At 38.4% G+C, this 12,842-nt stretch overlaps 1 protein-coding gene across 3 annotated transcripts in view; it reads right to left on the bottom strand.

The window, feature by feature from the left end:
- The window catches only part of LOC102230568 (solute carrier family 12 member 5-like), a 142,788-nt gene that overhangs the window by 6,821 nt on the left and 123,125 nt on the right, over window positions 1–12,842 (bottom strand). For all 3 annotated transcript variants that reach the window (XM_023325297.1, XM_023325298.1, XM_023325299.1), the window contains exons 7-21: window positions 10,503–10,750; window positions 9,159–9,370; window positions 7,973–8,140; window positions 7,103–7,201; window positions 6,251–6,308; window positions 5,957–6,131; window positions 5,715–5,833; window positions 5,420–5,518; window positions 5,211–5,330; window positions 4,165–4,269; window positions 3,739–3,907; window positions 3,293–3,488; window positions 1,040–1,209; window positions 748–879; window positions 226–333 (exon numbers count right to left, since the gene is read on the bottom strand). In XM_023325297.1, coding sequence (XP_023181065.1) covers window positions 226–333; window positions 748–879; window positions 1,040–1,209; window positions 3,293–3,488; window positions 3,739–3,907; window positions 4,165–4,269; window positions 5,211–5,330; window positions 5,420–5,518; window positions 5,715–5,833; window positions 5,957–6,131; window positions 6,251–6,308; window positions 7,103–7,201; window positions 7,973–8,140; window positions 9,159–9,370; window positions 10,503–10,750 — 2,178 coding nt within the window. The remainder of the gene's footprint in view (window positions 1–225; window positions 334–747; window positions 880–1,039; window positions 1,210–3,292; window positions 3,489–3,738; window positions 3,908–4,164; window positions 4,270–5,210; window positions 5,331–5,419; window positions 5,519–5,714; window positions 5,834–5,956; window positions 6,132–6,250; window positions 6,309–7,102; window positions 7,202–7,972; window positions 8,141–9,158; window positions 9,371–10,502; window positions 10,751–12,842) is intronic.

Genomic DNA, 12,842 nt, shown 5'->3' with positions numbered 1-12,842 from the left:
CTTGCTGTTCTGGCTGTTGTCAACTCCCTGATAGAGAGGATAAATATGGTGACCCACTGCTCTGATTTAACACAAGATCTGCTTTTGTCCAGAGGGCGTTGTGTGTCATGTTAATTCAAATCAAGCCAAGCAATGCCGAGTTGGCTTGTCAAGTCATGTCAAGATAATGTGCGCATATCTGCGTGCTTCTAAAAACAAAACTTTGACATGTATAAACTTCCTTACCTCCCTCTCGCGCTCGGTCTTGGTCAGGTTGATCTGTTTCAGCATCTGTGAGCGTTGTTCCATCACCAGCGTCTTCTCGTACGTGTAGGCTGAGATGTCACTGTCATGCTGAGGGAAAAAGAAATATTTTATTTCTGTTCTTCGCCCATGTTTTAAGAGTTCTTGCCAGATGTTTATTTACACACAAATGGAGAAGTGAAGAGATATGTTCTTCCCCTGAAGCCAAAATGTTTAAAAGAAACAGGTAAAGTCTGAAGGATGTTGTGCCAATTAAAATGTATTCGGTGAACAATAACAATTATTTCTGTGCTGAGGCAGAGGAATACACAGCAGTCATTTATCCTTGCGTGAAAAAATGGTAGTAGTGTTTACTGAAGCAACCGGCCGAGCCTGAGGCATTGCTGGATTTTCTAATTATTTCCCCAGCTGAGTGGTTCTGACATTACAGTGCTTATGAATGCTCTAGAATGCATGTTGTTTTACTTACACAAACGGTGTGCTGCCAGCTTTTAGAAAACTCACCATTTCAACAACTTCCACCATAGCATCAATGCGGAGATGATACAGGAAAGTAGTCAGGTCCTTTTTCATTTGGATGCTGTTGTCGTCCATCTGGGCCACAGTGAAGATGCGCATCTTGCACTTCCTCCAGACCTAAAAATTCCACAAGATAGTTTATCCATTTGTTAAAACATCTCCAAACTCTGTTTAAGCTGTATTTTGCATGGAAATAATTGCATATTAGACATTAATATTATTTTTAAATGTGGATTTCGCCAGCCTCTGTTACTATTGTGGTGGTAATTAACAGTACCTTATGTTGGCGGAGCAGGAAGGGCAGCAGCATCAACATGCCTCCATCATGGACGATCCACCACACATCAATGTGACCTTCAGTAAAGCGCTCGCCGTTGGACGGGAATGCTGAAATGTTCTTTGGTACAAGGAGAGCGAGGCGGGCAATGGTGGTTTCTCTGACCAGCTCTGCAGATAACGCAGCAATGTAAGGCAAAGCCTGAAAAAATTCTGTTTTGCACTTTTTTAAAAAAAAATTCCCATTCTATATCTTACGTATTTTATGTATTTTTGCAGGTACCTATTTACATGTGATATATAAAACACACAATATCTTTGATTCTCCGTGGCTGACATTAAATCAGGCCAATTATTTCCTAAAACTGTTAGTAAAAAATATTTACTAAAGCCCAGAATAATTTGAGAGAATATTTTTAAAAGATTGTTTTCTCTGAAGTTAAAATTTTACATAAATTGAAAATACTATGCCTTTAATCTATTTTGGAAAGCCTAAATGGTGATCTCAGCGCTTTGGAAGCTTCTGATGGGAAGAGTTAGTTTTAACATTTCAACTAAATTGAGTGACACCTGTGGATGTAGTTTAAAGTAAACGTGCAAACAGACTGATTCCTTGTTTGACATAAAAAGAAATCAGCTAATCACAGCACAGAGATGTCATCACATCATATTATTGAGTACAGAGAGGTTTTGTCAGAAATGAATATGAACAAAAAACAAAGATCTTGTGAAGATGCAGGCTGAAGCAGGTAGAAAAGTGGCATTATTTACAATGAAAAGAGTCCTGTATTGAGAAATGATAAAGTTAAATTGAAGCGAGAAGGACTAATGACCGTTGCTATATTTGGGGGGGAAAAGGGTGAAGCTTGCCAGACTCAGACACCAATCCAACAGAAAAGCATTGGATGCTTTCACTGTGAGAAAATGTTTAATTGAAATATTTGGATTATTTGGATATTTCCCAGAGGAATATGCAAAACATTTAATGTAAGTCATATAGTTTAATGCTATCAACTACAAAAGAAATGTGTGTAAAAATCTGACTTAGAAGAACATACAAAATATTTTAAGAATCTCTCTCTTTCTCATTGTTCTGCCCTTTAGCAAATCAAAAGCCCTAACTAACTTAAAGCAGATTAAATCAGTGTTTAATCTGATTTAAAGTCAGACGCTGAGAAAAAAGATTATGTTTCCTGGATGCATTAAGTTGTAATAAAGACGAATTGGACAAGTTTAAACTTAGCAATAAAATGGGGGGGAAAAAAGGGAATTTAAGAGTTTAAATGTTACATGGTGGTTGGTGCCAGATGGGCCAGTCTGAGTATTTCAGAAACTGCTTACCTACTGGGAAAATACTGGGATGAAAATTCCCTCTGTATTTGGGAATTTTCATCCCTCTGTGTGGGGTTAATGGGCAGACTATTGCAGTTTAAGATTACAGATGGAAAACAAAAACTCAAATACTATCTCATTACAATACCATCACAGAACATGGTGAACTTTGAAGCAAATGGAATGACAAAGTTCCATGGGAAATGAAACTTTGAAGCAAACAGAAGACCATGACTACTACTGTCAGCTAAGAAGTAGAAACTGAGACTATAATTCACACAAAATTACAAAAATTACTAAAGTTAGAACAATTTCACCAGATCCAATTAATCTTCATATCTAATTATTTCCCACTGATTTCTTGAGCATGACAATGAGCTGAATATGATTACTCAAAGGCCTTTGCAGTCCTATGCAGCACCTTTTAGATGTGGGAGATTTGCTTCATGACAGCTAAGAAAGCATATTTAGTAAATTAACTGGTTAGTGTATTTGTCTGTTTTTCAGAGAAAGTGTGTTTTGGATTAAATCAGTTCAGTTTGGTTCAATTCAGTTGAATTCAGTTCACTCACTGCTAATTTCAATTCAATTCAATTTAATTCCACTCAGTTCAGTCCTACTCTGTTCAGATCAGATCAACACAATTAATTTCAATACAGTTCAGTACAAATTAGTTCAATTCACACACCCCTCAATTCAGTTCGATTCAATTGAGATTAGTTCAAAACAGATCAAGACAATTCAATTAATTCACTTCTTACTTCAGTTCAGTTCAATTCAATTCAATTTAATTGAAATTGGTTCAGTTCAGATCTGATCAATTCAGTTCATTTCAGTTCACTTCAGATCAGATCAGATCAGATCAGATCAGATCAAATACATTCTATTCAATTAGTTAAACCCAAATTGAAACTAAGCATACCAATGAAGTTCCTCCAGGTTTGGTTCTCGTCTCCTTGCTTCCAGTTGCGTGGCCAGGAGACCAGCACAGCATTGTGTTTCAGGCCTCCCAGCCCACTGGCCTGCAGCAGATGGGATGTAGCATCACGGAGGTTTGAGGAGACGGTCACCTGGCAGAAGCCCTTCACCTTCTCAGTCTCCATCAATTTGCGCAGTGCCTGCAAAGTAAAACAAGAAATGTCAATTTACTCATTTTCATGTGTAATACAGATTTACAGTACAAAATATATACAACAAAAACATTTCCAATACATTAACTTGGGAATGTGAATGGATGCAGCAGATTGAGCATCCTGATTTCTTTTAACTATCACTGCAGATTTAGACTTGAATGCTTTCTGTGCTGCCCAGAATAAAAACGTTGATCAGAGGTGGCAGACTGTCGTCAGACTGTGAAATGCTCCCTGCCTGATCTGCACGCTGGGCCTGCTCGTAGTTCGCCAGGTAGGTGCCCTCCAGAGCCGTCCCGACGATGGTGAGACCTTTGCCTGCCTTCAGCTGGTTGGTGAGAGATAGCAGACGAGGCTGCTCCACATTCTGCTCTGCATCTGTGCTAACCAGCACCAGCAGCTGAGGTCTGAGGGGAGAGGTGAGCAGAAAGCAGAGAACATGAAATTTAGAGCAGACACAAAGTAGTTGAATGAGAAAGAGCATAGAGGGAAAAAAAGACATTAGAAAGCATCATGAAAGATTCACATGTTGACATGGATGAACAAACACTTGCAGTTTGACAGGTTTGACTTGAGAATGACTGAACATGCATAGACATGTTGTTAATTTCTATGTTAATTGGAAACATGTTAGTGTGTGTGTGTGTGTGTGTGTGTGTCATACCTCCAGTTCTTGGTGTGTGGTTGGCCTTCCTCAAGGCGCATGAGAGCGTATCGTGCAGCGCTCAGAGAAAGACCGCGTATCCCATCACCCCATTCTTTCTCCGCACTGTGACACAACCAATATTTTTCAGTCAGAACATGAACAAGTTTGTTGCTTCACATTCAGATACAAAGGGCAAAAGGGCAAAGGCTGCTGAGATGCAGGCTCTGCAAGAAATAAAACGTCAGATTCATCACAAGATACAACGTCTTGCAAAACTAGACTGCAAAAACACCAAATCTTACCAAGTATATTGTTTCGTTTCTACTGCATATTTCTTAATACATTTGAAAGAAGAAAACATCTAACAAGCAACTTTTTAGCCAAGAATAGGAGCTTATTTTAAGTCAATACTTAGTAAATATAGAATAAAAAGAGGCAGATTTTTCACTAACATAGGGAAATGTCATGTTATACATGTCAGATTTTAACACCACTTTCAGTTAAGATTAAACTGTTGTAATCATAGTTATGTCTTTAACTCATTGAAACAGTCTGTTACTAATAAATTTTATTTTCCCACCATTTTTTTTTTTACCCCTCCAGGGGGTATTTTTGTGGGCTCTAGTGTCCCTTATATGACAGTGGGCTGACAGGAAACGGGGAGGGAGAGGGGGGAAGACATGCGGCAAATGTTGTCGGGTCTGGGAGTCGAACCCGCGACGGCCACGTCGAGGACTCAAGGCCTCCAAATACGGGTCGCGCTAACCGCTACGCCACCACGGCACGCCCCATATTTTTCCACCATTTTTAAATGGTGGAAAGATAAAATATAAGGTATTTTTTCCCAATACATCCCTCTTGTGGTAACACTACATTAAATTAGAAAACTTTATGTTTAAGAAATACTCATAGCAAAAATTTTATCAAGAGTTCTGAGTTCAAAGAAGACAAAAAAGCTTGAAACTAAAACAAAAAACTAAAACGTTTTTCAGTAAAAATCAAACCAAAAAGTTTTAGTCTTGAGCCATAATCATCAGATGTTTATCACTTTCTTGTGCACTCACCCTGCAAACTCAATGTATTTGTAGATAGAGCCAGCGATCCCCATGGCCACTATGGCGTAGTACCAGGAGCAGAGGAACATGAGAGTGAGACACAAGCTCATCCCAAGGAAGGACAGAGCCCTACAAAAGCAATATGAATTATTGAGTCCACATAAAGGAATGGAGGTTTGACTTGACACATAAAATTTAAGATGATGTCAAGAGCTGACCAGTGATAGAACTTGAAGCGGGGTCTCCAGTTTGGAGTCCTCAGGAGTGTCTGGAGGGCACAGGCCAGATTCACAAACATATAGCACATCAGGAAAAACCTGAAGGACAAAGTAACTCAGGTTAACAAAGCATCTCTTATGAGGACTGACAAATTGGGATCCTCAAAATGGAAATGAAGGGAGAGAAGTTTTGGTGAGAATAATTTTGGCATTTCTATTTAGGCGAACTGAATGTTCTGAACTCTCCTACTGTTGGTTTTTAAAAATAGAAATTCATTTAGTTTTCAGTTCTTACATGGAGAGGATGGGAGCCACAGAATCCAAGGAGGCAATGAGGATGCCGCTTTCACAGATACAAGCTGTCAGCAGGAGGGACCATGTCGGTTCTCCATTAGCCTTTCCGTGGCCAAAGATCTGCACAAACAGAAAATTAATTACCACAACTTTTTACACGGTTTTGTCTGCATGCGGTACCTTCTGCTCTTGTTCCTGTAAATTAGTCACTAAGTTCTGATTGTGAAAGCAACAAAAACTCACCCGAAGGGCAGGCACAATACCATCCTTGGCGATGGCCTGCAGAAGACGGGGAGCTCCCGTCAGGCTCTGGAGCCCTGCCCCGCAAGTGGAAAAGAAAGAGCCAATTACGATCACCCATGGTGACGGCCAAGCCAACGTCCCAATGACCAAGTTCCCATGCACGCCCTCTCCGAACCTAAAAAAGAACAACAATACTTTAAAACATCAAACAGTAGCTTTTCTCAGACTAAATGAAGTGAAACTGAGCAGAGTTTAATAAATCAAATTGCTTTCAAACACCAAACATGGACTTACTTGTCCCTGAGGACCACCCCCTCGATGCAGGCACCAAACAGAATCACACTGGACATGTCTGGGAAGTTTTGCTTCAGGAAAGGTAAGCTACCGCACAGAGACAATTGATATGTTGTCCAAATGACGGGTAATACATCCACTCAATTCTTAAAATGCATTTCATTTTCTGATCTAGTGGTTAAGTATATTAGCAAGGAAAATGCAGTAATCAATATTGTTTAGTGGAGTATATAAGCGATCAGTGACACTGTAACAAATATCCCTCGGGTTTATTAACTTGCACTTGCATAGGCAGCCACATAATGTGATTAGAAGCCCTAATCAAATTTGTGTAGACTACAAGCTGATTATTTAGAGAAACACTGGAGGTTATTCAATTCAGCTGCTTCTCTCTATTCTGCCTGTATGGAAGAAAATTGATAACTGCACAACAAGTTACTATTATAAATCATGACCTTAGTTTTAATGTAGATAAAAATAAACAAATATAAGAAGTGGCCATAAATTGACTTGGAAGCAAACTTTATAGATGAGGCAACAATATTAATAATGCATGATAATTTTTAACTAAGTGCCAAAATGAGACGAGTATCATCACAATAATGACCTTTCCAAATTTAAAACACTGACCTTTAATTATGAGGCTCCCTGTCGGCCACAATCACTTTCTTTTTTTAACTACAGCTGAGAAAACGCCTAAGTTCACGATAGCTTAAAATCCTGTCAGCGATAAAGTATCTGACTGACATAGGACAACCTAGGCGGCATTTCTTAAAGTAGTGTAATCTATTTTTACAACGTTCTTGTTTTGAGGATGAGTGTGGTGCTGAAGGTGCAGTCATACGAGGATACAGACAAAGGAGGTGGTTGTGATGGCTGCAATGGTTCCAATGGGGATTGACTTCTGGGCATCACGCAGATCGCCGGAGCGATTAGATCCAGCCATGATTCCTGTGGAGAAAGTTGAAGCAAACAGCACCAAGATTACAAATGCATACACATAAAAGTTTTGTTAATTTGATATTGAATGAGGACAAGACAGATTTGTGTCCATAGCACATTTCAGCAACAGGGCATTTTGTTAAATGCCATCATCAAGAATCGATGTTCCATTTATTATTACCGTAAGTCTAAGCAGGTGAGGTTTTAGCTTTGATTTAAAGGAACTAAGTTTTTCAGATTACTGCAACATCATTCAGCTGAATGCAGAGCAGGACAGAACCAGAAGACCTGAGTGGTCTGGAAGGTTGATCCAATGACAACGGGTGTTTGATTTATTTTGGTGCTATGTTGTTCAGTGATTTATAAACTATATAAACTAAGTATTTTAAAGTCTACTCTCTGAGTTATAGGGAGACAGTGTAAGAACTTTAGACCTGGAATATGTGCTCTATTGTCCTAGTTTCAGTAAGAAGCAGCAGTCTGAATCAGCTGCAGCTGTCTGAATTTTTTAGGTGTCCCAAAAGAAAATCAATCAGATAGTAAGTAATCAATGTAATAAAAGATAAATTGCTGATAGATTGCTGGGACATTAGTCCTTTTATCCTAGAAATGTTCTTCAGGTGATAAAAGGCCAACTTTGTAATTATCTTTATATGTCTGTGAAGATTCAGGTCTGGGTCCATAACTACCCACATGTTTCAGGCCTTATCACTAGTTTATCGCAACACAAGGACCTATAAGCAAATAATAAAAAAGAAAATAACTAGAAGCAATTGTCACCTGTCACTGATGGGAAGTAAATGCCAACCAGCAGAGTGAAGAAGCTGGTGATGTCAGCTAACACGTAGCGGTTAGCGTTGGTCAGAGGGTCATCATGGTCCTCCACTGACTCCAGGAGAGGTTTGGCAATCAGATCCCCCTTCTCATAGTAGGTCCCAAACAGGTTGTCTGTTGGTGATAAAATGTGTTGACAAGAATAATGGTCCACACCGGTCACTACATAAGAAGAAGCTAACAAAAAGTATTGTGTTAATTCAATTAATCTATCCAGAAAACAGGACATTGTTTAATTTTTTGCTTCCCTACAATTATGAAAATCAGAAATGTTTTTTTAACTATGATATTTTAGTAACTCTGAGGTCAGCCGACTGTTTTTCTCTTGTGCTCACAGAAGTCCTCAGTTGGAATCACGACAAAAACACCTCCAAAGTCAAAATAGTTGATTGGGGAAACTGCAGGCAGCCCAGCAGCCCTGAATTAGTACTGCTTTTGTCCTTCTTCAACCTCTTTAACAGAACGCAATCTTTAATGAGGGAGCTAATCAGTTTTAGATGTCATTAACTGTGATAATAAAGGTTGTTCTTGATCCATACATAGAAATGTCACAGTAAATCTACTCTGAACAGCAAAATAAGAACAGTTTCAGGAGCGACGAATCATTTTTAAAGGGCACAGTCCTTACCTTATGATTAATGCAGGGTTTTATTGTTAAATATCAGAGTCAAATAAGGTTAATCTAGCTCTGCGCTTTCTAAAGCTAAGAGTTTGGAACCACTCTGCAGGAAAAGCTGTGAGTGAAGTGAACTGTGTCTGGCTACAAAACACTTCCAGCTTTGAAGAACAAAACTGCTTGATCCAAAACCTGGTGTCCTTGTAAGAAAATGACAGAGCTTTTATACCACATTATATTAAAAGATATAAACAAATTCTATGCTGCAATCAGTGAAAGAGAAATTTTCACTTCTACCCTGAACAGAAGAAATTTGTTTCACTGAAAAAAGCAATATCAAAACACTTTTCCCCCCGCCTTCTTTAAAATTGATTTTTTTAAAATGAAGCTTCAGTCTTTGGATGTTCAATTGCCAAAGCTTCAGTAAATAACCCAAGCAATGCATAACAAAACCTAACTTTTGTTCTCACTTTGGAAAGATGTAAACACTAGCAGATCCAAAACAGTTGGACCCACCTGCCAGGACTCCGCTGGTAACCCCGGGAATTCCCTGGATCTGAGTCACGTTGTTGGCCACGAAATATTTGTCGCAGGTAGCGTTCAAGAAAGGTGAGTCACAGAACATGCGCCACAGCTGGGTGGTGATTGTCCCATTAGCGGTCTCAATGGTTTTGGCACAAACATCAAAGTTCTTCCACACCAAAGTGCGATTCCCCAATATACAAACGCTGTGGAAAAAATTTTTGGGCTTCTTCAAATCACAAAATACTGCATATTCACATTATTGCGGTCTGATTTGATTTTACGCAGCAAATTTGGCATATATACAATACTGTAGTAAATACAGCAAATATGATTATTTACTTTGTAAATAACATAAAAACCAAAAACAGTAAATGAAGGTTTTCTGTTTTAAATGTAGAACTTTGTCTTTAAAAGGAAGTTGTTCTCTGTTGATCTACTAAATTCTGTAGTTTAAGTTAATCTGGATATCTGAGAAAAAAAAACAATCATGTCATTTATTTTTAATTTGCTTCAAATGGGCCAGACTGTCTTGTAAAATAATCTTCCCTTAATTGGCTCTGATCAGTGGTCACTGAAAACTCTTAAACTAACAGAATTGACTTAAAGCATGTACTAAAATGCACATTTAGTAAAAAGAAAAATCCAGGTTATGCTCATATGCTCTGTAGTAAAAAGTATAATCATTTCTTCATTTTTGTCTGGAAAAATGCAGAAATCAGAAAAGCAGAAATAGATATTGGCCAGGAAAAACCTAATAAGTGCATATCTGTATTTTACCAACAAGTAGCAAAACATTATACTTCTGGCATGCAGTATGCTCTCCAAAATTAGGCATCTTTCAGATCTGCTGGGAGGATTCTTTTCTAAATTTAGCATTTCATGCAGACATGTCTTTCAGATACCGCATTTGCTGCATGTATTGTTTTTTTTAGGTCTAACACTACTTTTTTCCTTGACTTGTCCTCTTTCTTCATTTTTCAGACCATGCTTCATAATGTTGTGCTATGACAAAGATAACCGGATACAAAAAAAGAGGTACTGATCTGTAGCATTTATAGGAGCAATATTAGGAAATCAAACATCTATGCATAATACTGTATGATGCTGTGCACATAAGCAAGGATAGAGATATCCGAGACAGTGTTCTATAGTAGTGACTCATTTAATACAACATTAATCAAGTTTGCTGCAAATCATAAAACGTTGTTTTGTTTCTATGTGTTGTTTTTTTCTTCAGCAGTATCGATTTGAAGAGTAACATGAATTTTCAGATGTCTAACGATTTGATTTATGGTTGATTTTCTTCTGCTGTTCTGTCTTAGTTGTCTCACTTACGGGAAATCGGGTGGGTCAATGCCGGTCTTGATGACTCCGGCATAGACGGCCAGTATGGAGAGGATGACACAGGCCAGAAACACCAGGGCCAGCTTGTTCACATACTTGACGCCAACAAATACCACAGTGGCCATGGAGGTCAGCAGGATGGTCCCATACACGCGCATGTTGTTCAGCAGGGCGGCTTCTGCCTCGGCACCCTCCAGGCCCTCCAGGGGGAAGATGGCTGCTTTGGGAGCTATGTAGATCTAAACATAGAGGGGGGTCACACATAAAACACACTTTTTCTTATGAAAAATCTGATTTTTGCCAGGGGGCATCTTGGAGGTGGTTGTTTCACTTTCACTTCTCATTTTCCACAGCGTGTCAGGGGATTTCAACTGGCAGACTTAACGCTAGAATCTTGGTCTTCTTGTGAACTGTTAGCGGAAAAATGTATTACCTGTCAACCAGGGGAAAATAGACTCAGGGAATCATAAAAAAGAAGCCAGGAGCAGGAAGAATAAGGTGAGGAGAGAGTAAAACTCGTGATTCTTCCATTAACAATCCTCTGTTGCACACTATTGCTATTTTAACCCAATTTAATAAGGAATTCAAGAAGAATTCAAGCAAGAAAATTTATATTTGAAACTTAAGTGTCATTAATACACTTCTACTATTACTAAATCCAAGAATAGCCCCATCACATCAAACTGTAAACCCACAATTACCATCAGTATCTGTCATCAACTCGTGATGATTCATAGCATTGTAGTTACATAAGCATGGGAGTTTCTTCCCTATTTTTAAAAAAAAAAAAAACAACCGTTAGGTTTCCACCACAAACCATTTAATCATTGTAAAAAGGTTATTTTTAAAAGTGCCAAGAATGAGTGGAGCGCTACGGCTCAGCTCAGACATTTGGTTTGAAAAGCTGATCTGATCTGAATAACGGCACATCACCAGACAAAAAAAAAACAAAAAAAATCTCCTGCTTCACTTTGAACTCTTCATACTTCCGAAAATAGCAACTTCGGTTTGTGTTCTTGGCTGAGGATTGGAGGATGAAATGTATTCAAATGGGGACCGTGTCAGTCTGTTCCGCACTATTCCGACGGGATTGTTTTACAATGGAAACTAAGCCAGCTTTGACCCAGAAGACAATATTAACCTCCAGGTATGATCAAACTCTGCATGACCTTAAGAGACAAGCGGAAGGAGAACGACTGATAACAGAATAAAATATTTTAATCATAAAATAGTCATCGTCAGAGCTGTTGGAGAGAATGCCTCTGTAAGCCTGTCAGTATCTAGATCTCTCATTAATGCATCAGCTGCATAATTATCCCAAAATTCCTTGCAGGATGTTGGGCTGCAGAGGAAGACAAGAGAAACAAAAGGCAGAAGAAGAAAGGAGGACGGAGGAATGATAACACTTTCTGAAATATATTCAAGTAATCTGTTAACAATATGTACAGAATGTGAGACTAAAATGGCTTCGATTATCGGTGAGGATGAAGGATTTTCATCTAGTACAAAGCAGACTGTAAAGCTGACATTAATTTCTTAACATCATGCATGCAGACGGTTTATGAGCGGTTTTATTTTTTGGCCGTGTCCACGCTGGTCTACCGCCTGTTTTGTAGATAGACAGCTTTTTCCCCGGTTAGAAAATTTAGGCCACTTGTAGGTTTGTGGTCAGGATTAAAAATGCGAGGATCATCTTCCTGCTGCTGAGCAACAAAAATAGAGACAAGCACGGATAAGATTAACAAGCAATCGGGGTTGGCATGGGAACGCTGCAGCAGAAATATCTCAAGATATTCCTGACTCCATTGTTTGAGTGGGAGAAGACTGATTTCAGCTGTACAAGCATTATTTTTATTACAATACCACATGATTTGTACAGAAGACTAAATTAATTAGATCTTAACTTAATAAATGCTGGTAAACAATTTCAAATATTGGCTCCATAACTTATTTATTGGAAGATTTTTGTGAAAACAAATTATTTCTGTATAACTAATGTAAGAATACTTGGAGGAAGGAAATGTAGGAATATTCTCCTTTAGTAAAGGACTGATATAATTTGAATGTGTTTAGTTGAGAGATAGCATGAGTGGATGACATAGATAAATAAATAAAAAACAAAAATTACAAAAAGTTGTTTTGTACTTTTGCAGTTTTGGTTTTCTTGTACTGAACCTTTTAGGATATGAAAACCGCCTGTATGAAGCAAAACATTTTGCAAGCTAACAGATGTCTGGAATGTGTTTAGAAAACTGATGTTTTAGAGTTATTATCAATAATAATAATAATAATAATAATAATAATAATAATATGCCTTTAAGCTGCTGAAAG

This window comes from Xiphophorus maculatus, chromosome 20 (assembly GCF_002775205.1).
Source record: "Xiphophorus maculatus strain JP 163 A chromosome 20, X_maculatus-5.0-male, whole genome shotgun sequence".
Classification (NCBI taxonomy): Eukaryota; Metazoa; Chordata; class Actinopteri; order Cyprinodontiformes; family Poeciliidae; genus Xiphophorus; species Xiphophorus maculatus.
Note: the sequence above shows the minus strand (reverse complement) of the source record. Positions and strands in the feature narration are given on the sequence as shown.